This window comes from Gorilla gorilla, chromosome X, assembly GCF_029281585.2.
Source record: "Gorilla gorilla gorilla isolate KB3781 chromosome X, NHGRI_mGorGor1-v2.1_pri, whole genome shotgun sequence".
Taxonomy (NCBI): Eukaryota; Metazoa; Chordata; class Mammalia; order Primates; family Hominidae; genus Gorilla; species Gorilla gorilla.
This window is the reverse complement of record NC_073247.2, coordinates 79849068-79874928: the sequence shown is the minus strand read 5'-3', so window position 1 is coordinate 79874928 and position 25861 is coordinate 79849068. Positions and strand designations below refer to the sequence as shown.

At 38.6% G+C, this 25861-nt stretch overlaps 1 protein-coding gene across 4 annotated transcripts in view; it reads left to right on the top strand.

Moving 5' to 3' along the window:
- The window catches only part of OPHN1 (oligophrenin 1), a 389158-nt gene that overhangs the window by 330890 nt on the left and 32407 nt on the right, over positions 1-25861 (top strand). For all 4 annotated transcript variants that reach the window (XM_063703080.1, XM_063703079.1, XM_063703078.1 and 1 more), the window contains exon 19: positions 4823-4982. In XM_063703080.1, coding sequence (XP_063559150.1) covers positions 4823-4982 — 160 coding nt within the window. The remainder of the gene's footprint in view (positions 1-4822; positions 4983-25861) is intronic.

The window sequence follows — 25861 nt, the reverse complement described above, 5'->3', positions numbered from 1 at the left end:
TACCATATGCTGCATCACATCTGAAGATGCATAAGATTGGTTGATTCACCTTACTGTTGTTAAGATTAACCATTGCTATATTTTTCTACCCTGTCAATGCAGGGCTGAGAGTGTCTGTACAATATTTTCAGCTAGACCATATGTCTTTAATACATCTAGGCAATGATAATTCATTTTTACCTTATGTTATGCTCATTAACAAAGCCTTTGGTGTTGGTTGGAGATAATGTTAGCTGAAACTTATAGGAGCCCCTCTGACTTTTACCTGAGTCTTTTAAATACTCATTAATCACCCCTAGAGTATGCGTGTATTCACAATTAGAATACTACAATCATAACTAATACGTTTTAGAGTATACATGAAAGCTAACAAGCACATAAACCAAATTTCATCAGTTCTAATAACACTTTTTCTCAAATTGTAATCTGAATTCTGTACACATCTGAAAATCAATGGTTTCTTAAAATTACACTTATCAGGCAGCAGTTTTGATGTAATTATCATGGCCTCCACATGCATGAACTTGTAATAGCTGCTCATATTGTAGTCACTTAAGTTAAATTATGTTCATTGTTGAGTTTATTTTCTATTTAAAATGTCTTCAAAAACATTACATGATGATATGACAATGAAATTACTTTTCTTTCTCAGTGGTACATAAATAATGTGCTCGTAACTGATGACTGATGAAATTCATGACATCGCATGGACTTTGTTGAAGTATTTAAAGTAAATGACAGATAATATAACACCAGTGGAGGAAGCCAAAGCTGTCAGCCCTTAAAAAAAAGGCACCATTTCGCTGGGCACGGTGGCTCACGCCTGTAATCCCAGCACTTTGGAAGGCCGAGGCGGGCGGATCACGAGGTCAGGAGATTGAGACCATCCTGGCTAACACGGTGAAACCTCATCTCTACTAAAAGTACAAAAAATTAGCCAGGCATGGTGGTGGGCACCTGTAGTCCCAGCTACTCGGGAGGCTGAGGCAGGAGAATGGCATGAACCCGGGAGGCGGAGGTTGCAGTGAGCCGAGATCGCGCCACCGCACTCCAGCCTGGGTGACCGAGTGAGACTCCATCTCAAAAATAAATAAATAAATAAATAAAAATAAAAAATAAAAATAAAAAGGCACCATCCTTGGGGATAGGGACCTGTGGCTTGTGACACTGATTCACTCTCCCCTTCACTATTGTCTTTTCCTTTTGAAGAATTTTTTATTATGTAAGATTTCAAGTATATATGAAAATAGAAGAAACAGTATAGGGAAGTATTATGTGTCCATCACCCCTCCTTCAACTGTAATCAACACATGGCCAATCTTGTTTCATCTATTTCCCCACCATTTCCCCTCCTCCCATGTTATTTTGAATCAAATCTAAGACATCATATTATTTCATCCATAAATATTTCAGTTTGTATCTTGAAAAGATTAGAACTGTTTATAAACATAACGTTATCACATCTAAAAAGAAATGAGTAATAATGTAATAATATTATCCATTATTCTGTGTTCAGATTTCTGCTTCCTTTTTAGTTTTGTGTTTCTGGGGGGGGGTGTGTGTGTGTATGTGTGTGTGCATGTGTGTGCGTGTATGTATGTATGTATAGGGTGGGAAAGGCAAGCATACTTAATAGATGGTTCTATGTTCTTCTAACAGGGGACACACAGTGTGTGGTTGTCTTTGCCCCCAGTTATTTTCGAGAGCACTACTTTCTGAGATTCACTTAATTGTCAGAGCTGGAAGTCCCCTTAGATCACCTAATAACTTCATTTTACAGATGAGGGAACAGATACCTAAGGATGGAAAAAGATAGGCCCAGAGACACAATACTTTAGTAAAAGAACCAAAAAATATTGAAGGTAGCTTCCTTGTTTAGGAGTCAGAGGGCATACAGTTCTTAGAATCGTTGCATGCTAAAGCTGGGCGAGACCTAAAAGTTCATACAGATAGCCTCTCATTCTGCCAGAGGTCTCAGTCTGGCAATCTGTTGACAAGGTCCAGACCACAAATATATTTTATTTGTCCTGCAGTGTTTTGGGAAAAAAGTGATTTGGCTTCAACATTGAAAAAATCCAGATAGTTCACATCAAAATATACATTTCAGGAAAAAAAGAGGATGTTAGCACACTGGATCTGCATGCCCACGTGGCAGCAATCAGTTGGGGTTGAGTAATGGTTTCTTGCTTTGGAATGGGCACAAGCTTCTAAATTGCCATAGCCCTCACCACTCCCAAGTGTTTTAACAAATATTATATTAGAGTTACATTAGATGTGACCTAGGAATTTCCCTTTCTTAAAACTAGAAGTAATTCTGTTGATGGTGTGTCTCTAAGTGAGTGGCGGGAAAATGGTGGTCTGAAGAATGTCTGCTTGTTTAAATGTGGCAGCCACTTCTCACCAGGCCCATTTCTCTCATGTAAGTTACCTGCCTTGCCCCTCTAGACATTTAAATTTTTGACCTCTAATCTAAACCATGCAATCAGAATCATTTTATTCTGTACTGGAGGCTTCTCACAACCAACCTCAGTGGACTAGAGAGTTCAAGATTCCTTTGCTGTCAAATAACATCACATACTCTTGTTTTTTGTTTCATTCATCTTGTTAACCCACAATTTGGGATGTTACTTATCCCCCATACTGATTTTCAAAATATATAATAAAAGAGAGACGCTAAATGCAAAGCAATTTCCCCAAAGAATAGGTGAACTTCCAAATCTCATAAGAAGGCCACGAAGGAAGAGTATCCTAAATGGGATGCCAAGTAACTCCCTCAGAGAATCAGAAGGTGGCTTTAGCTTAGAAGAGCTCACATATGAGTTTTGATTTCTTCAGAAAAGTTGGACAAGCAGGCAGTGGGATGCAATGGGATGACTATAAGACTTGGGGAGCAACAAATATGGGCTTGAATCTCTGCCTTGCCATATGACCTTGCCAAGTGCTTTGCTCTTGGTAAACCTAGGCTTCAAAGCTAAAATACTCTGCTTTTTGGAGTTGTGATGATTCTGTGAGCTGCTGGGACACTGAACAAAGATCAGTTCCTTTCAAAGTTCACAAAAGGATATACACAAGTGTCCTTGTGGTTTAGCCTTTTAGGGTCACTTGGTGTTAGCATGGAGATGCTTTTCCATTTTAATATCTGAAAAAAACTTCCATCACTAAAGAATAAAGATTAATTGCAGGGGTATTGAAACTGTTAAAAGGAACACATCACCAGCCCAGCAATATCAAAAGCTATGAATGGTTGCTGTTCATTTCCATCTGAATGGTACTCAGCCTTTGTCTAGGGCTTAACAGACTTCACATTAAGATTTGTCTAAGGATTCTGTCCTCCTCAATTACCCACTCAGTGTTAAGAACCTGCCATTCTCTTCTGGGCCTTAGCCTTGGTAGGTGTGGAGAGTGAGTGTTTCGGGTAGTCAGTTGGGCTGTTCCTACAGCCAAACTGACCAAAAGAGATTCTTGCCTTTTACTTGGCTGCCTCCAGGACTGTTTGAAACAGCACTAGGGAGCTCAATTCCTTTAGAAATAATTCATTAGTACCTGCTGTGTGGCAGGCACACACACTTGGAAGTTGTTTATCATTTAGTAGGAGAGGCAGATAAGTAAACGGAAAATTGCAACTTACTCTGCTTGCCAGTGGTTTTAGTTAAGATGAGCACAGTGGACTCTGGTCTCCCTGAAGATGTAACGTTATGTGCATCTCCAAGGATAGATAGACATTTTGTGGGTGTAGGGAGAGGGGGATATTCCAGGTAGAGAGAACGACATGAGCAGAGAGGTATGGGGGTCTGAAACAATGTGGTATAACCAGACAACCCTAATCTAAGCAGTTTAGTATAACAAGAGTGTCAGAGGTCAGCAGTACCTGAAGGCTCCTGGAGAGGTAATAATAACAACAGATACTTCCCAGGGTGCCAGGTACCATGCTGAAGCAATTTATCTTTATTTATTCAACAACTCTCTGAAGTGGGTGCTATTTTCCCAGGTGGGAAAACTGAAGTTCAGAGAGGTTAGAGTGAGTGAACTCACTGTTGCGCAGCTGGTAAGTGGCCGTGTTGGGATTCAAACCCAGCTTCAGAGCCTAAGCAGTGAGTAGGGATTGGAAATAGGGGTCAAGTTACTCAAGTTATGGAAGGCCTCATTTGTCACTTTGAAGAGAATTGGCCCTATCCCAAAGTAGGAAGCCACTAAAGGGAATTTAAGCAATGAAAGTGACTAGGGATCAGAAAATCTGGGATTGCACGTTCTACTCTACAGCTAATTGACTGTGACTTCGAGCAAATTCCTTTCCTTCTTTGGGCCTATGTTTTTTCATCTGTAAAATAAGGAAGATGATCAAGGGCAAGTCTTAATGATCCCTTTCAGCTCTTTCAGGTTTTTGCTTCTCTAACGAGGGTCAGGAAGGGGCTGATTTAAGAGACTAGTAGGCATTCTCTCAATGTGCTTTGTGGTTCTTTGTACATGCTTTATACTTATATGGGCTGTTCCTCTTGCTTTGAATGTCCTCTTGCTTCCCTCCTGCCTCTCCAAATAGTATCCCACTAGCTTTAGTCCCTCCCCACATCCCCGTCTGTCTCTTAATTCCTTCAATGCTGTTAGCTAGGTTAGCTATGTCTAACCACTTTGATTCCTAATTTTATACTATCTTGTATTCTTTGCTGATTGTTTCCTTTGTAATCTTGCCTTCCAATACATACTTTAGGTGCTCCTTTCCTTCTACATTTTAGTTTCTCTTACCCTCTATAGCACCTAAAACAGTCTTGGTTGTAAGGGGATACTGGAGCAAATTTTGTTAATCTTGCCCCTTTTCTTCTGGCAGTGTATGTGAGCACAGCAAAGAGAATCTTATGACCCCCTCCAACATGGGAGTAATCTTTGGGCCCACCCTGATGAGAGCTCAGGAGGACACTGTGGCCGCCATGATGAACATCAAATTCCAGAACATAGTGGTGGAAATACTAATCGAGCACTTTGGCAAGGTATGCATTTTCTATTCTCACGACCTGTCTTCCAAACATGTGACACTTTCCCCCAACTGCCTTTTAGTGCTGTGTCTTCCTCCTTGGCTCACGTTGACAGTGAAAGGAAATCCCATTATGACACAATGACATTTAATGGCAACTCTGACCCTGGGAAATTCATTCATTCAGCAAACATTGCTTAAGCTTATAACTATATTATTTTCAGACACCATGCTAAATACTGGGGGTAATGAAGAAGAAAAAGTCACTGTCTGTGCCTTTAAGGTGTTAACAATGTATAGTATGGAGACAGATGGGTAAATAGGAAAATGATAGTATAAAAATAGTCTATATACAATGAAACTCTAGGGGAGAAGATATTTATGTTCTCACCCATTGCTAGTTTCATGGCTGAGACCCCTATAACAAAAGACCGATTAACAAGAGAAAAGCATACAAATTTATTTAATAAGTTTTACATGACACAAGAACCTTTAGAAATGAAGACCCAAAGAAGCAGGTAAACTCTTGCATTTTTTATACTAAGTTTGATGAAATGGATCGTTGTGAAGATTAGTGATTAGAAGACAGAAGGATATGATCTAATGGTAATAAACTTAGGGGGATCTAGCAAGGCTTGTTTGTTCAGATTCTTCTTGGTGTTTCTGTGTCTTCGAGGATAGGGATGTTCTTTTCCTCCAGTTATAGGGAGGGTACCTCTGGAATGACCTACTTCAGAGGAAGGTCAGAGAATTCTTTTATGGCCTGCTCCAGGGGAGAAGGTAGAGAAACCTTCTTGCTTCTGCTGTTTCCACAAACGCCAAAGTGCCATATTTTGGGATAGCAGGTCCTGAACTCCATCAAAACTAAAAAGAAATCAATACTTACACTTATTCGAACCCCATCTCATTCCAAAAGTGTATATGGTAGCATATTTTATATTGTACATAAAATATAAGGCATCATACATTATAATCAGGTCAAGTACAAAAGATAAAACAAAGGTAGAGTCAGAAAATGATGCCCAGAATGAGGTTAAGACAAATATTTATTGACAAATTCTTGTACACTTGCAACAGATGGCCCTGCACACTGGGGTATAAGCTTCATAGCAGCTAGTGCCATCCTAGGGAAAAGCATACTTTAATAAAGAAGCACAGGGAGGCAAAAGCAGCAGGACTTGGTGACTGGAAGTCACCAAGGATGTGGGAGAGGGAGATTTCTGAATCCTGATTTTCTGACTTGGCTGACTGGGTGGATGGGGCTGTCCTTCATACATATAAGAAATTCAGAATGGGAAAGTTTGAGGGAGATAGAGGAAAGTTCAGTTTGGAGCAGGTTGCATTTGAGATTTCTGAAAGACATCCAGGGAGCAATGCCTGGCGAGCAGTTGACTATGTGAATCTAAAGCAGGGATCAGAAAGCTTTTCCTTAAAGGACCGTATAATAAATACTTAAGCCTTTGCAGGCCATGGATCTCTGTCACAACTACTTAGCTTTGCCATTGTAGTGAGAAAACAGCCGTAGACAATATGGAAACAGATGGTTGTAGATGTGTTCTAGTAAAATTCTATTTACAAAATGGGAAACAAGCCTGTGGGCTGTAATTTGCTGACCCCTGTTCTAGAGCCCAGATGTGATAAATTGATAAATCAATTGATTCATCCAACAAATATGTGTCGAGTACCCACTTTATGCCAGGTACTGTTTCAGGAACTCTAGATATCATCTTCATAGAGTTTATATTTAGAAAAAGTAAACAAACAGTATTCAAAGTAAGTAAAGTATATAATATTTTAGATTGTAATTAACATTAAGGAGAAAAGCAGAGAAGGGAAATAGGAAGAGTTGGAAAGTGGTTTTGCAATTTTAAATACAGATAGGAAAGGAGAAAATAAGGAAATGAGGAGGGCCTCACAAAGAAGATGACCTTTCAGCAGAGATCGATAGGGAGTAGAGGAATGATTCATTCACCTATCCAGAGAGAAAGGATTCTAGGCTGAGGAAATGGTAAGTGCAAAATCCCAGAGGCAGAAGTGTGCCTGTCATATTCACGGTACAAAAAGGAGGCCAGACTAGCTAGAGTGGATTAAGCAAAAGATGAAATAGAAAAAGATGGGCTTGAAGAGATAATGGAGAGGGACAGACTAGATCCTGTAGTGGAGTCTTATAATCCACTGGAAGAATTTTAGATTTGCTCTGCCTGGGTAAGATAGAAGGGGGGTTTTGAGTATGGGAGAGACGGGATTTGATTTAGGCTTAACAGGCTTATTCTGGCTGCAATGTGGAGAATATGAAGGAAGTCAAAGAAAATCTAGAGAAACTGAGATACATACTGTGTTCATGGAGTGGAAGACTCAACATGATAAAAATGTCAATTCTTTAAAAATTATAAGTTTAAGGTAATCAATATCAAAATCCCAGCAAGAGCTTTTGTAGATAAAGACAAGATAATACTAACATATATGTAGAAATGGAAAGGAACTGTAAGGGCTAATACAATTTTGAAAAAGAATAAACTGGAGGTAGGTATTAATAATATTAATGCTTACTGTATTGCTTCAGTAATCAAGACAGTGTACAATTGGCAGAGGTAACCCAATAAGTCCTCTTGTGTACTTCTTACATAAACAAATAGAACAGAATAGAGAATCCACAAATAGCCCTACAGAGTATGGCCTGATTATTTTTCATGAAGGTACAAAAGCATTTCAAGGGAGAGAGGGTAGTCATTTCAGTGAATTGTATTGGAGCAATTGCAGCTGTATAGGTAATGAAAGTGAACCTCAACCTAAACCTCTCATTTTATATAAAAATGAGCTCACAAAGGATCATACATTTACATATAAATCATAAAACTAAAACTTGTAGAAGATAATATAGAAAACTGTTAGAGCCTAGGACTTATTGAGGAGACATGATACCAAAAGCATAATCCATTAAAGGAAAAAAATCAATAAATTGAGTTCATCAAAATTAAAAAATTTTGCTCTGTGAATGACCCTATTAATAAGATGGAAAAAAAAGCTACCGAGATTTGGAGAAAATATTTGCAAACCACGTATCTGACAAAGGATTAATATCTAGACTATACAAAGAACTCTTAAAGCTCAACAGCACAAAAATTCAATCTAATTAGAAAGTGGGCAAAAGACATGAACATGATGTATGCGTGGCAATTAAGTATATGAAAAGATGTTCAAGATCACTAGCCATTAGGGAAATACAAATTAAGACCATGATGAGAGATCTCTACACACCTATTAGAATAGGTAACGTTAAAAAAATATATAGTGGCAATACCAACTGCTGACAAGGGTACACAAAAACTGGATCTCTCATACATTTCTGGTAGGAATATAAAATGGGGCGGCTGCTCTGGAAAACAGTTTTGGAGTTCCTTAAAAACTAAACATGCACTTCTATCGGATCCATCATTTACACTCCTGGGCATTTATCCCAAAGAAATGAAAGCATGTCCACACAAAACCTTTATAGGGATGTTAATTAATATTTGAAAAAAAGTTATTTAAAGCATTTTACACATATTAGCACATTTACACCTCATTTCACATAAGAAGAAACCAAGGTACAGAGAAATTAAGTGACTTGTCCAGGGTCATGGAGTAAGTAAATGTTGGAGCTCAAATTTGAAATTAGGCAGTTCAAATGTATACTTTACCATCTCTAGATCTTTGTTATGTGTTTTGCAAATGGGTACCTGAAGTAAGTGAAGGTGAGGGTCATTATAGATGAGAGAGCTAAGGAACTTTGAGGCAAGAGTTGCTGAAGGGTCATCCACATAGTGAAGATTTTTGATAGAAAATAATTTTCTAATCCTAGCATTTGGTGGTCAGATCATGGGTCTTGTATGCTTGGCTAAGGAGTTTGGTCTTTATCCTGAAGGCAGTAGGGAGCCTTGGAAGCATATTCTGAACATTCATTATATGATGATTCATTGCATCTTAAATGTCCTAATTCATTTATAAGTGGATAAAGGAGTGACACAGCATCTCATCATTAGTATAACAAAATAATTTTTCTTTTGTTTTTATTCTATGCATTTTTAGGGGCAAATGCCAACTTAAATTTTATTAGAAAATGTGTTGGTTGGCAAATGACCTCAATCCCAATCTAGTTCATAAAAGTGTGATTTTGCTATGTCCAAAGCATATTATGTGGCATGATTTGAAAAACAATTAAATGCTAGTTATCTCTTATTCCCAGGATATAATAGGAGGCCATTTCTATTAACTAGTGGTCAGCTGTTAAGTGAGGTTTTCACACCGTTGTAACCTGTTAATATGTGTTAAGTAGTCGAAGTTCTGACCTTTGTGTGATACCGGAGATGTACGCTGACCATGTTTTCCAAACAAAGACATGGTAACCAGGATCTTTTCTGATTTATGAATTTATTTCAAATGAAACATCTTACATGGAGATATGAAATGAAATCCCAGTTTATTAAATACTTATCAAGTTACCTTTTTTGAAAAATAGCAGAATGATATGTGGGTGAGAATGTTCCAGAAATTCTAGACCTTATGTGGGTGTAACCTCACACGGTGGTTGTGGGATTAAAAGAGATAATATGTGTGAGAGCTGTTGCCGCTTCACACATAGGGATTATATGTTCCTGCCAAGTTGTTCAGTTAATGGGGCATGATTTTTCAGTTGAAATATATTATAATTTCAGTAATGTGTTTTTTCCATTTACACTTGCTCTTTAATAGAAAAGGGCTTAAACACATTGGTTTTAAGTTTCTTTGTTACTCCTTTCTTTCAGTTTCTCTTTTAAGAGCATCCAGGGTCTGTAAATACAATGTAAGTGAATCAGAAGAGTTGATGCTTAAAGGAGTCTATTACTAAGTCTTTCTTAAAATTTTTTTTTAACAACTTGAATGATCTTTTCTAAATTTTTTCTTTTTTAAGTTGGAAAGTAGGTAAATAATAGGGGAAGATCTACCTCTACACTGATTCCCTAGAACAACATTGCCAATTATTCTGAAGTTCTCTCTCTTCCCATCTCACTTAGCAGTATGTATCAGGGTGCCTGAACCTGATGTTGTTGGCTTGAGGCATAGAGGTAATTTGGACTGACAGAGGAAGGTTGACTTCTGTTTTCCGAACATTTTGTTTTGGGGAGCTGCCGGGAATTAGTGGGGAAGAGAGAGGTCATCTCTGAAGGCAGTTCTTAGCAATTTAGTTTTGAGGACAGAGCTATTTCACCTAAGGGGACAAAATATAGGGTAGATCCATTTGAATTTTAGAACTGGAAAGGGGCCCTAAAGACCTTCGGGTCCAAGCTTTTCATTTTATATGAAGCCTCTTTTCGCATGCCACGGTAGTGGTAACAGGTTTGCATTTCTGCAGCTCCATTCCTGCTTGTCTACTGTTTGGAACATCAGCTCTCCCCCACAGTTCTTCCCAACTAGTTTATAAAAGAACTCGGATACCAGCCACAAACTTTTACCAGTTGTCTAACTTGTGCTTTGCAAACTCATTTTCTCACCTACACAACCTGGCATCAGCCATTTTCCTCCTTTATTTCTCCCAAGACCACTCTCAAAGAGCTAGAAAGCAGTGGTTCTGCCCCTGTAGACTTAGATTTGTATTCAGTGAACATGGAATCAGTGTGGGACAGCGTATTTCCAGCTCGTTTAGTCCTTTTTCTAACTCTGTGAATGACGGATTGTATTTCCATTTCTGAGATAGGAAATGGAGGCATTGAGTATAGTAAGTGGCAAAGCTGAGACTTAAGTTTAGGTCTATCAGGTTAAGGCTGCCCCTCAGGGAAAGGGGGACCTGTTTTATTGAGATGTGAGCTGTGCTTTTCTTTGCATCATTGATGATGACTTAGCTATTCTAGCTACTCTTGAGTTCCCTCCTTATTTCCAGTCTTTCCTTTTTAGTGGGTGGGCATCTGCTTTTTAATCATACAGGAAGGATCTTGCCTAACTGTGTTAAGTATAGTTTTCTGAGAGAATAGTTGATTATTTTTGAGATAATTAGAAAATCTATTATCGGTGTATGTCAAAATGGATTTTAGTCTTACTGCTTAAGATATATGGTTCAGGGAAATGGAAGACTGAATGGTATGGTCTTTTCTGCAGACATGGATGGTTGAAGGCAGTTCTTCCTATAAACTGGCCGGAGAAAGCTGGGTTATTCTCAGTGTGGAGTTTGTGGGAACTCCAGTGTTGCCTATGTTCCCAAATGGCCAAATGGGACCTCATCCAGGAAAAAAGCCCATGTCGTAGCAATGTAATGGATTTGAGAAGGCAAACAAGAGACCCTGTTAAGAAATGGCTCTGATTTATATACTTTTCAGACACCCAGTCTAGCAACCTAGAGGAAACAGACCCTTCCAGTCCTGGTCTGTCTCTCCTTTCTCTAAAAGGTGGTGTTTGTGAATTTCAGTCTGCCACCAGAGGGTAGCAAGAGAACAGATGAATGTGTCCCTCCAACTGATTTCTGGAATAAGATAGATAGATAGATATTTTAAAATATAAGTAAATGTAAATATATAGTTGTACTTTATAGATTTTACTGTATAGATTTATATTTTATACACTTGTATTTTAGAATGTATCTCTATATCTACCTACCTACACACACACACACACACACACACACACACACACACACACACACACACTTGGTGGGGGGTGGGCGTCGGTATGTGTAAAGAGAGAGAATCTAATTAAGCCAAGACTCTACTTCACATTTAATTTCTGAAATGATAAGGTTAAGCTAAAAGTTATTGAAAATAACATTTTTATTATCTGTACATGTAAGGATATTTTCATTAGTCTGTACATGTGAATCTAATATGTATTTAGCTTGGAATTTGGCAAACATTCTCAATTGAATCTGGAGAAAAAATATCTTTAAGTTTGAATATTAAGATCAAAATGTAACCTGGAGAAAAAATATCTTTGAGCAGAGAATTATTAAGATTTGGAGATTTCAGATGTATTTATTAGTTACAATGAATCTTTGAAAACGTAACTTCAAGTTTTCCACCTTGGCTAATTGGAGGTCTTCACACATTCTTCAAATGCCCAGTTACTTATAGCTTTGAAGTGAAGTCAGGCCCTGTTTGAGGTGAATAAGCATGTCTGAACCCAATGAGATAGGGTGATAAATGTAGGATGCAGTTGTGATCTGAGGTTTGCGCCAATGTTCAGAGAGCAGAAAAGATTCCCCTTTTGATTCTGGGAATTATGCCGATGATTCAGAATGAGGTGAAAATATCCACTCCTTCCCTTTTTCTCTCTCTAGCTGGGGCTGTAATAATAATAATCACAGTAAAAATGATAGCATTTTTTGACAGCTTGCTGTGTGTCAGACATGGTGCTATACATTTGACACAAAGCATCTCCTCGATTTCTCACAACTTTATGTAGTATTTACTTACAGGTAAACTGAGGTCTACAGAGGTTAAGTTTCTATGGACTATCAAAATCAAATATCTGTTTTTATTTTCTTTTTGGAGACTTCTAGTGTGTGTGGGTGGGGAAGAATATAGAATCAGAGATTTTTGAGAATCGAAAATATCTCCAAAGTCATATTGTCCATTCCCCTCAATGGCCAGCGATTTTCTTGTATCGTATATTTTTTCCTTTGCTGTTCTCCTTTGAGTGGCCTGAGGTCTCAGGTTGGAACACCAGGGTCTAGATAATACAGTAAGACTGGGGCCAGTGTGCCAGAGGGCCAGATAGGTGTACTTTGGCAGCTAGACTTAAAGCAGACTGAGCTTCAGCAGTCTGGTGATAGGCCAATAGGAATTTCAGAAAACAGGAATCAATTGAGGAGCAATGAGAGATCGGGCGGACTTTTTCTTTGCTCTGAGATTTGGAGACTGAAAACTGGGTCATTGCTACTTTCTTAGATTAAGACTCCTTACCAAGAACTCTGAAAATGTCCAGGCTACCTCTGTGAGCTCTTCAGATATCCCTAGAGTGAGAATAATGGAAAGAATGGAAAAATAGCTTTAAACTAGACAGCCCAGGGATTACATCCCAACTTTATCCTTTACTAGCTGGGTGGTCATCTAAACAAGCCAGTTTACCCCCCTGAGCCTTGTTTCCCTCATTAAAAAAAAAAATGATACCAATAATTAGACCTACTTCATAGAGTTTTTGGGAGAAGTCAATGAGATAAATGTTTCAAGTACTTTGTACATAGTACATTGGCCACTAAATTTTAGTACTTGCCCCTGCCCTATACCACCACCCCTTTGCTGTATTGACAGGAGATGAGCTCTGTCTTTGTGGTGGCATTCCCTCCTAATACTTTTATTAATACCTTGGTATCTACTAAGTCTTTGTAGTCAAAAGAGGCTTTTCTTAGTAGCTGTTACACCATTGTTTATGGTTGTTAAATGATAGAGAAACCCTTTAATTTCCCAACCTAAAAGCATCTTAAGTTGATCTAAAAAGAAACTGCACTTGGAATCTGCCATCTCGTTCTTAGTAGAAAACTCACAATCCATGCTGAGTAGATAGAGATGTCCTTAACAGGATCTGACTTTATCTTCTCTCTCCCTTGATATTTTCTTCCCAAGACAACTGGGAAGGGGAATGGACAGACAATTAGAACACGGATTACAGACCGGTTAGATATAATCAGTGGAAGTCTACAGCTGTTTCAGACAGGAGGTACTGGTTTTTAGGGGAAATGACACCCGATTGGGCATTAGAACTCTTGGATTCTAGTCTCAGTTCTACCACCTACTAGCTTTGGGGCCTTGGGCAAGTCACTTCCCCCTCTTTGGACATCGATTTTCCCATAAGTATATTGGATGAGTAGGACTAGACAGGATTCTAGAATGTTACATCTAAAAAGGCCTTAAAGACTATGTGTTGCTGAGACCAAAGACAGCCTTAGTGACAGCCCTTTTATAAAAAGCTGGCTCTTGGTAACAACAGACGTGATACTTTCAAAGTTCTCTACATACTCTAAGCAAACTCGGTGACACACTTGATGTTTAATGTGGTCTGTGCCAAATGCTAAGAGCTCATTACTTTTGACCCTTTTGCCACCTTTGTTTCTAGTGTAGTTAAGAGTGTGGTTTTTGCTAATATAACCAGAACCCAGAAAGCTCAACATAGCCTTAGCCAGAGTGTAAATGGAGACTCAGTTGGAAAGCTGGGATTCATCAGGGCCAAGTCTTGTAGCTTTGATTTATAGAAAGGCAAAATGTTTTTTTGTACAATCTGATATTTGCAGCCCTGAAGCGACATCTGGAAAGAATCTGGATAGTTGCTCATTTCTGCCAAGATTTCCAAGAGTTAGAATGGGTCTGGATCTCTTGGCCTTTGGCAATTGGAAATGACCATCTTATATTAAATTTCTTCTCTCTTTCACACCTAAAGACATGACAGAGAAGAATCCGTAAGGGGGTTAATATGTGACCAAACTCAGGCAAGCAGTTCATTAACCCTCTTCCCAATGGAGGTGATCGCTCTCCTGGCAGTGTCTCAAAGCCCGCAAATTATCCAGATTTAGTTCCCAGAAGCCTTCAGGAGAGGGATTCCAGGAGTTGGGCTCCTTCCTGAATACAACCCAAAACAACAGCCAAGGCCCATCAGAATGAAATAATATTCCTCGGATATTGAGTTCTCTTAGACCAGGCCTTTAGAATGGCACTCAGTGCCAACCATATGCCGAGAAAACAAATAAGCACTGGTTTGCCCCCAGACTCTACTTTGGCCACCTGGGATTTTTTTCTGAAGTCACTGTCAGAGACCATGAAGCCCTAATTGTTCTTAACCAGTCCACAGAAAGCCAAATCAGTCTGTCCTTTTTCTGGAGTTTTGGAGGGTGGGAAAATAAGTTCTGCCTGATACTGTTTCTGCCCGAGGAGTTATTTTTAAACTTAAAATGTTTCCTTCTATGGTTTATAGTGGAAAGAGTGTTAGCCTTGAAGTCAGACACTTCTGAGTTCATATCATAGCCCTGCTTCTTACTATCAGGTGGCCTTGGACAATGCACATTCTTTATTCCCAGCCAAGCCTTTGGCCTCACATCCTCTTTCTAGTCTTCTCCCCAGTGAGTTGATCTAGTCTGTCTATGAGTTAGGAATTCCTACTTAATTTTTCAGCTACAGAAGAACCACTACAGTGTCCAGAGAAGGGAAAATGAAGGCCTATACCCTGTCAAGTTCTAGTGATAATTTTCTCAACGTTCCATTCATTCAGCTTTCTAATTATTCTTTCCTCCCTTAATCCTGTGGAAAGAGGTAGATAGAGGGATTTATTTTGTGGTTACCCTAATGTGCTAGTTGATCAATCATGTCCTTCAAGCCCAGGTTGTCTTTGCAGAGAAAGGAATTTGTGTTCAGAGAAAGGAACTTGTGAACACTCAATAAATGAGTTGATATACATAAAACACTTAGACATGTGCCTGACATGTAGTAAACATTGTAGAAGAGTTGACCATTAAAACTAACTCTGACCCATGGCTTGATCTTGGAAAAAGTTTATTCCATCAAAGCCATTTTAGTCAGTCTTCTGGGTCAGCAGCTAGTACTACCATTTCCACCTTCTATTACTGCTGTCACTACCTTTTCACAATGATTGCATGAGATGCATAGGAACTGGTTTTGCATCCTGTGCCACCTAGTATTTGGCCCTTTAGAAAGTCTCCATATGCTATGAGTTTCCCATTCTTTTAGGATTTATTTCTGCTTTTTTTTTTTTTTTGGAGACAGAGTCTCCACTTCTGCCGCCCAGTTTGGAGTGCAGTGGCGTGATCTAAGCTCACTGCAGTCTCCATCTCCCAGGTTTAAGCGATTCTCCTGCCTCAGCCTCCCAAGTAGCCAGGATTATGGGTGTGCACCACCACTCCCGGCTAATTTTTGTATTTTTGGTAGAGACAGGGTTTCACCGTGTTGGCCAAGCTCGTCTTGAACTCCCGACCTCATGTGATCCTCCCGCCTCAGCCTCCCAAAGTGCTGGGGTTACAGGCTTGAGCCACCATGCCTGGTTTTATTTCTGCTATTGTAAAAGGGTAGGTTGTTATTCCGTTCTCAGAACCTGCTTAGAATAAGTCCTTTCATGGATACACAAGAAGCCACTGGGGCATTAGGTAGAGCTTGCTAGGTTTCTTTTCTTGGACCTATTCTAACTCCCTTGTCAGCTCTGAAAGTTTTCTCATTAATATTGGACTGCCAACAGTGAGTTAAGAGATCTTGGGCCCATATTCTCTTTCCTTCCTCCTTTCTTAATAGAAACTGTGGAGTTTTCCGCAAGTTGCCCTTCCCAATTCCACTAGTTATATCTGTAGTTTATAATCCTGTTTTTAAGGTACCAATGTCACCCCTTCATTCAATGAATACTTACTAAGTGCTTACTATGGACAGGTGAAGTTCTAGGCTCTGGGGATACAAACAAAACAAAGGCCCTTTTTTGTGGGTCTTATGTTCTGCTGGAGATAAACAATACATCAGGTGGTGGCAAGTGCTCTGAAGAAAAAGTAAAGCAAGGTAGTGGGTTGTTCCTTTATGGAAGATGGTCAGACAAGGCTACTGTTAATGTGTTATTTAGGCAGAGAACTGAATAAAGTAAGGGTACAAGGTATGGTAGATATCTTTGGGAAGAGCAATTCCATGAATAGGGAAAACCTAGTACAAAGGCCCAAGACAGCAGTGTGCTTGGCATGTTGAACAGCAAAGAAACCAGAGTGTCTGGGAGCAAGGATGACAATCTGCTCCATTTCTCTTCCCAAAAGGAATAGCAGTAACACACAGGTTAATGCCCATTGTTAAAAAAGAGTTTTGAAGTGAGGCCTTTGGAGGGCCACAGACCAGAAAAAGAGGTAAGTGGATTCTTCTTACTACAGCAATTGCCAATATTTCCACATTAAAGTTTGGCTTGAATGTTTGCATCTGTAGGCCAGCTTTGGGAAGGATGTTGCAATCCGTGATGACTGCAGGGTTATTCAGGCCACATTTTAATTTTAGAGAAGACACACAACAGGAAGTTTCCCCTTTGCTTTTCTAGACTTTTCTCACTTAAAGAGAGTGTGGTTTTAAGCCTACCAAGCACCTTCTCTGAGCTCTGCCTACTGCCACATTGGCAAAACTGCTCTCAACCAGCTCCTTACCAATGAGCCTTTCAGTATATTTTCAGGAGACAGGGCATGTGGACAACACCCTGTCCAGGTGGAATTGTCAGCTCTCATTATAAATCGTAGAAGTCAGTGAGCCCATATCTATCTTAAGGCCTGGGCAGCTTCTTGAAGAAGCACAACCTGTGAGGCAGGGTTTTTTTTTTCAATGAGAAGTGAATAATTTTTATAATTGGAGCAGGGAAATAAGATCATTTAATCTGACAGAGAGCTTGAAGAGCAATTAAGTTCATATCACCTGATTTGCATAGCATGTAACTGCTTCACTCCCTATTGCTCCGGTCTGAAAATTTCTCTGTTCCTCCCTCCCTTTCTCCATCACTCTCCTCTCCCTCTCCCTGTCCCCCTCTTTCACTCTCTCTCCCTCCCTTCCTCCCTCTCCGCTCTCTCCTTCCCCCCTCCCCACCTCTTTGTGTGTCTTGTGTTTTCTCTTTCTCTAAGGAAACATAGGTTTAAGTTCTTTTTAGGGTTCATAATAATTGCAATAACTACCATGTACTGGGTGCTCAGTATGTTCCAGGCTAGGTTCTTTACATCAGGTATACCTTGCTTTATTGTGCTTTACTTTATTGCTCTTTGCAAATATTTTATTTTTAAAAACAATTTGAATGTTGGTGGCAATCCTGTTTTGAGCAAGTCTATCAGAGCCATTTGTCCAACAGCATGGGCTCACTTCTTGTCTCTGTGTTACATTAGGAAAATTCTTGCAGTATTTCAAACTTTTTTTTCCTTCTTACATCTGTTGTGGTGATATGCGGTCAGTGATCTTTGATGTTACTATGTAATTGTTTTGCGGCTCCATGAACTACACCCAGACAAGATAGCAAACTTAATAAATAAATGTCGTATGTTCTGACTGCTCCGCTGATCAGCCATTCCTCATCCCTCTCCCTCTCATGCTTCCCTATTCCCTGAGACACAACAATATTGGAATTAGGCCAATTAAAAACCCGACAAAGGCCTCTAAGTATGCAAGTGAAAGAAGGAGTTGCATGTCTCTCATGTTAACTCAAAAGCTAGAAATGATTAAGCTTAGTGAGGAAGGCATGTTGAAAGCTGAGATAGGCTGAAAGCTAGGCCTCTTGTGCCAAACAGTTAGCCAAGTTGTAAATACAAAGGAAAAATTCTTGAAGAAAATTAAAAGTGCTACTCCAGTGAACACACAAATGATAAGAAACCAAAATAGCCTTATTGCTCATAGGGAGAAACTTTTAGTGGTCTGGATAGAAAATCAAACCAGCCACAACATTCCCTTAAGCCAAAGCCTAATCCACAGGAAGGCTGTAACTCTTCAATCTGTGAAGGCTGAGGAAGTAAGGAAGCTGCAAAAGAAAAGTTTGAAACTAGCAGAGGTTGGTTCATGATGTTTAAGGAAATAAACCAGTTCCATGACATAAAAGTGCAAGGTGAAGCGACAAGTGCTGATGTAAAAGCTGTACCAAGTTATCCAGAAAATGCAGCTAAGATCATTGATGAAGGTGGCAACACTAAAAAACACATTTTCAGTGTACATGAAATAGCCTTCTATTGGAAGAAGATGCCATGTAGGACTTTCATAGCTGCAAAGAAGTCAATGCCTGGGTTCAAAGTTTCACAGGACAGGCTGACTCTTTTCATTAAGGGCTAATGCAGCTGGTGAAGCCAAGGTTCATTGACCATTCTGTAAATCCTAGGGCCCTTAAGAATTATGCAAAATCTACTCTGCCCATGCTCCATATATGGAACAACAAAGCCTAAGTGACAACACATCTGTCTACAGAATGTTTTACTGAATATTTTAAGCCCACTCTTGAGATCTACTGCTCAAAAGAAGAGCTCTCTTTCAAAATATCACTGCCCATTAACAATGTACTAATCACCCAGCAGCTCTGATGGAGATGTGCAAGGAGATTAATGAATGTTGTTTCCATGCCTACTAATACAACATCCATTCTGCAGCCCATGGATCAAGGAATAAAGTAACTTTCCAGTCTTATTATTTAAGAAGTAGATTTCATCAGGATTTAGATCCCATAGATAGTGATTCCTCTGATGAATCTGGGCAAAGTAAATTTAAAACCTTCTGGAAAGCATTCACCAATCTAGATGTCATTAAGAATATTAATCATTTATGAGAGGAGGTCAGAATATCAACAAAATAACAGAGGTTTGAAAAAGTTAATTTCAACCTTCATGGCTGACTTTGAGGAGCTTAAGCCTTCAGTGGAGGAAGTAACTGTAGATGTGATAGAAATAGCAAGAGAACTAGAATTAGAAGTGGAGCCTGAAGACGTGACTGAATTGCTGCCATCTCAGGATAAAAGTTCAGTGGATGAGAAGTTACTTTTTATGGATGAGCAAAGAAAATGGTTTCTTGAGGTGGAATCTACTCCTGGTGAAGATGCTGTGAACATTGTGGAAATGATAACCAAGGATTTAGAATATTGCATAAACTTGGTTTACTAAAGCAGTGGCTGGGTTTGAGAGGAGCGACTCCAATTTTGAAAGAAGTTCTGAGGGTAAAATGCTATCAAACAGCATGGCATGCTACAGAGAAATTTTTTTTTGTGAAAGGAAGAGTCAGTTGATGCAGCTAACTTCATTGTTGTCTTCTTTTAAGAAATTGCCATAGCCACTCCAGCCTTCAGTAAGCACCATCCTGATCAATCAGCAGTCATCAACATAGAAGCAAGACCCTCCACCAGCAAAAAAGGGTATGATTTGCCAAAGGCTCTGGTGATTGTCAGCATTTTTTAGCAATAAATTATTTTTAATGAAGGGATGTACACCGTATTTTTAGGAATCATGCTATTGCACACTTACTAGACTACAGTATAGTATAAGCACCATGAAACCAGAAAAAATTGTGTGGCTCAGTTTATTGTGATACATATTTTATTCTGGTGGTCTGGAACCAAATCCACACTATCTCCTAGGTATGTCTGTATGTTACCTCATTCAACCATCACAACAACCCTGTGAGGTAGATGGTATCACTATTCTCATTTTGCAGCTGACATTTTCAAAGTGCAAACTGAGCTTCAAGCTTGAGATTCATATAGTTTTAAGTTTCTTGCCCCTGGTTACATAGCAAAGCTCCAACACAACTGACTCTGACTCTGTCCTGACTCTTTGACCTCTACTTTGTACTCTCTCACCTCTATTTTGTACTCTCTCTTCCCAATTATAGTTGGTGAAGGAATAAATGAAAAAAAAAGTTCTATTATTTAATATGCTCTAAAGGGCCTGGTAGCCAAAATTCATCCATTCATTTTAAAAACTATCATTGAGCTGCTTTATCTTGCCTCGTGCCCTACTCAGCCCTAGTCTCTAGAGAGGAATCACGAAAAAAAATCTCTGCTGTCAGAAAAGTTATGGGACTGGGGGGTATCTGGAACGAACTAACACTCAGGATGCAGTGTAATAAAGACTGTGGTGAAGATGTGCATTGGATGCTGTGGGAGCCCACGGAAAGGGAACTTACCTCTCTATTGGGAATCAGGGAAGTCTTCATACAGTGGGTAATGCATGACGTGAGTCCTGAAAATCAGAGGAGTAGATTAATTAATTAACCTTCTGTGAGAAAAGTCCTCCTACAACAGAGGACTGCAAATTATTTGGCTTAAATATGATGGAGAGGAGTTCATTTTTCTCTCACATAAAAGTCTAGCAGTGAATAGTCCAAGATCAATGACATACTTCTGCCATCCTCACCACTTGGCTTCAGTTTCTTGATCCTAGATAGCTATTCCATTTGTCCCCATTTACTAGCCAGAGAGAAAGGGAAAAAAAGACAGAATGTAATACAGACAGCTTCTTCATAAAAGCATGACCCAGAGGCTTTCATACATTATTTCTACTTGTATTCTGTTATCTAAAACTTAATCACATGTCCTTACCTAGCTGCAAGGGAGACTAAGAAAGGTAGGCATGGGTGCCCAGCTACCATTCAGTGACTTCCATTGTAAAAGTAAGAAGGGGAAGGTGGGTACCAGTAAGCAATTAGCAGTCTCTTCCATAAAGGGTAAGAGTGAAAGTGTTCTGTGTATAGATCACTCTGGATACATACAGGAATGAGATACCAGAGAAATTAAGTTCCATAAAATAACCAAAGAACTAAATAACTAAGAGACTAAAGAACTTTAATAATTCAGCATGGCTATAGTGGAGGGTGAATGTAGGGGAATAGTGGAAGATGGGGCTGGAGATTTCAGGCTGTGGCCAGATTATTGAGTACCTTGTGTGCTAACTAAGGAATTTGGCCTTTGTCCCGAAGACAGTGAAGAGTCATTGAAACATTTTAAGCAGTGGAGTAACACAATTAGATTAGAGTTGAGAAAGATCACTCTACCTGCACTTGGGTAGACAGATTAAAGGCAGGAGTGGCTGGAGACAGAAGGAACAATTAGGAGACTATTATAATCATAGAGAGACATGATGAGACTCAACCAAGTCAGTGGTAGTGAGCAGAGGGGACAGATTAAGAGACATTAAGGAAGTATAATTGATAGAACTTGGTGACTAAATGGATGTGGGATGTGAGAGAGGGGGAGGATTTTAAGATAATAATGTCCAGATTTGTGGCTTGGACATTGGCATTGTTTTAGATAATAAAAAATTTTAAGGGACGACAGTGTTTAATTCTAGAAATGTTGAATTTGAGATACCTCTGGGATATCCAGAAGGCAACATTGAGCAGTTAGTTAGATATATTGGTATAGAAACCAGTAGAGAAACTTGGTAGTGCAAGCCATGTGAGTGGATGACACGGTTGAGAAAGCGAATGAGTGCAGACAAGTGAGATCATTAGAAGGTTGAGGACATAATCCTGGAGAACATTAAATTTCAGAGACAGCCAGTGAAAGAGACGACAGTGTTCAGAGAAGCAGAAAGGTAAAGAGAGAGGAATTTTTAGAAATGGATTGGTTAAATGTGTTAAATGTTGGAGCACAGTCAAAATAAAAATTGAAAAGTACCTGTTGGAGTCAGCAATCAGCAGGCCAGTGGTGATCATTGTAAAAACAGTTACAGAGGAGTGATGTGGGCAGAGACAAGGTTGAGGATCAACTGGAGGATGAAGAAATGGAGACTTAACTGTCTGGAAAGTGTAGAAGAAAATGAATGTGATGGCAGTGGGGAGTAGCTTGGGTTCGGATAGGAGAGACTTAAGTTCATTTAAATGCTTTTGAGAAACAGTTTTGTAAGAAAGGAGATGAATGATGGAGGAAGGTCCCTGAGAAACAGGAAGAGATGAGATGGGATCCAGAGCGTAGGTAGAGGCATTCTCCTTAGAAAGTGAGGAGAGATAAAGTAGGTTTATGAGTGTGGATGTCAATGAGTTTGTCAGTATGGGGACAGAAAGTTGAAGTTGTTTACTTTATTTATTTATTTATTTATTTATTTATTTATTTAGAGACAGTCTTGCTCTGTTGTCCAGGATGGAGTGCAGTGGTGCAATCTGGGCTCACTGCAACCTCCACCTTCCAGATTTGAGCAATTCTCCTGCCTCAGCCTCCTGAGTAGCTGAGATTACAGGCATGCTGCAACATGCCTGACTAATTTTTGTACTATTAATAGAGCTAGGGTTTCACCATGTTGGCCAGGCTTGTCTTGAACTCCTGGCCTCAAGGGATCCGCCTGCCTCAGCCTCCCAAAGTGCTGAGATTACAGACATGAGCCACCGCGCCCAGCCGAAGAAGTTTACTTCTAATGACCTCCCTTTTCTCTGAAGTATGAGGTGACGCCATCTGTGAGGGAGGGTGTCTATGGTCTGGTATATTATGAATGCCTCAGCAAGGATGTCTTCTAACTGAGCAAAGGGAAATAATATATGATGCGTTTATCTCCATTAATAACACTCACTTGGGTTCAATCGGAAGAGATTGTTGGATGGACAGATGCATGGATGGATGCCTATAAACATAATAAATATGTATTCTGTTTTCCTCCACTCAATGTTTTCAAAATGTTTTTTTAGAAGTTTAGTTCAGGGTTAAAATTTTCTTGAATCCCATCTGCATTAAGTAAGTATATTCTCATTTGTTATTTCTCTTCATTATTCTAGACCAACATTTTTCAGCCTTGGTATTATTTTGACATTTTGGGCCAATAATTCTTGTTGTGGGGACTGCCCTGGGCATTGTTGGATGTTTAGCAGGATTCCTTACCTTTCCCCACTAGATGCCAACCCCCCTTCCACAGTTGTGACAATAAATATTTTCACAGATGTCATGAAATGTCCCCTGGAAAATAGAATTGGCCCCGGTTAAGAGGTTGTATTCAAAACCAAATGGAAGGGCCCTGGAGAGAGAGAGAGAGAAGGGGGATTTAAGCTAGACAAATACTCATGTACATTTATCAGTTGATCATGACAACTATACTCATAGACATGATCTTCTTTTGGCAAATTAGACAACTGAGGCTCAGAGAGGTTAAATGACTTGCCTAACATGACAGAGGCCATAAGTGATAGAGCTGGGGTTTGAACTCATGTGTGTTAGATCCCTACAATTTAGGTTCTTTCTTAAACAACAATAAAAAATATTTTAGAGGATGTCCTTGTTTTCATTTTTATTATGTTTTAGAAAATCAAACTAAACTTAAAATTCAGCACAAAAATTTAAATAATATAGAAGTGTATAGACTAAAACAGGAATTATCTTTTGACATTCCTCTGTAATCCTATTCACTTTCCTAGAGGTTATGATTGTGATTGTTAACAATTTAATGTGTATGCTTCTAGACCCTTTTCTTTGCAATTATAAATGACAAAGGACAGTGCATTCATACACACACAAAACTATTTTTGAATAATGACATCATACTATATATACTATTCCATAAGCTACTTTAAAATATTTAATCTTTCCACCTCAGTTCTTACAAATCTACATCACCACCTTTTAACAGTTGTGTAATATTCCTCAGTGAGTGAACCACAATTTATGTAACTTTCCCATGTTAATAGATATTTATGTAGTTTTATTTTTTTTTCTGGTACATGGAACTTGCATAGATATCAGTGTGTGTATGTGTCAGGATTTCTGCTTAATAGGGGTTTTAAAAGTAGGGAGATCAGAGGGCATGCCTATTTAAAATCATGATTGCTACTACCAGATTGACCCCCAATATGGCTAAACCAAATCACCCTCCCAATAACAGCTTATAAAGGTTACTGTTTTTACCCACTTCTTTGTCAGTTTAGGACAATATCGATTTTTCTTAATTTATCAGTCTAATAGGCAAAATGTGATATCTTGTTTGAATTGTAGTTTTATAATTATTAGTGAAGTTGATTTTTATGTTCACAAGCTATTTCATTTTCTTTTCCTTTGTATGTCCTTTTCAATGGCTGGTCGCTTCAAAATCCTCCCCTCTCCAGGCCACTCCCACACTAAACTCTTCACCTAAGGCAACCACTAATCAGTTCTGTTAGTATAATTTGTGTTTCCTAAAGTTTTGTATAAATGGAATAATGCAGTATATACTTTTCTTTTGGTCTGGCTTCTTTGGTTCAGCATAATTATTCTGAGATTAATTTAAGTTGTTATAGTGAGTCAATAGTTCATTCCTTTTTAGTACTGAGTAGTATTCCATCATATATACCAAAATTTGGTTGTCTATTCACTAGTTAATGGACATTTGGGTTGTTTCAGTTTGGGTCTGCTGCAAACATTTGTGTACAGTCTGTACGACTATATGTTTTCTTTTTTCTTGAGTAAACATGAAGGAGTAGAAATGACTGAGTCACATAGTAATTATACATTTAATTTTTAAAGAAAACGTAAAACATTTTTCTTAAGTAACTGTATCATTGTACTTTCTGGAAGAGACTGTAAAACTCATGTTAATTCTGTATATGTTTGGTGGAATCCTCCAGTTAAACTCTCTGGGTCTAGAGATTTCTTCTTTGGAAGTTTTTAAACTATGAATTGAAATTTTTTAATGGTTATAGGACTACTCAGATGATCTATTTCATTTGGTTTTTTTTTTTAATTCACTATGACATTGTATGATTTTACATTCCCATCAGCAGTGAAAGTTCCAGTTCCTCCATATTCTTTTCAACATGTGGTATGGTCAGTCTTTAAAAAATTTCAACCATTCTAACAGGTGTTCAGTGGCATCGCATCATGTTTTTAGCATGCATTTCCCTATTGACTTAATGATGTTGAACTTTTTTTATGTTTGCCATTTGTATGTTTTCTTTGGTAAGGTGTCTATTCAAATATTTTGCTTATTCTTTAAAAACTGATTTACTTGTTTTCTTATTATTGAGTTATTGAGTTTTGGGAGTCCTTTATATAATATATATATAATACAAGTTCTTTATCAGACATATGATTTACAAATATTTTAACTCAGTCTGTGGTTTTTCTTTTCATTCTTAACAGTGTCTTTTAGAAAATCATGAGTTTTCAAATTTGATGTTCAGTTTATTGATTATTTTATGAATCATTGTATCTAAGATATCTTTGGCTAACCTAAGATTACAAAGATTTTTCTCCTCAAAATTTTATAGTTTCAGCTTTTAAATTTGATTATAGCCCATTTTGAGTTAGTTTTCTTCTGTGGTATAAGATACGAATTGAAGTTTTTTTTTTTTTTTTTTTTTTTTTTTGCCTATGTATATCACATTGTTCCAGTACCATTGCTGTCCTTTCTCCACTGAATTGCCTTTGTAAAATAAATAAATAAATTTATCTGTATAGATGTGGGTCTATTTCTGGGCTTTCTATTTTGTTCCATTGATCTATTCACCTATCTTGACATCAGTGCCACAC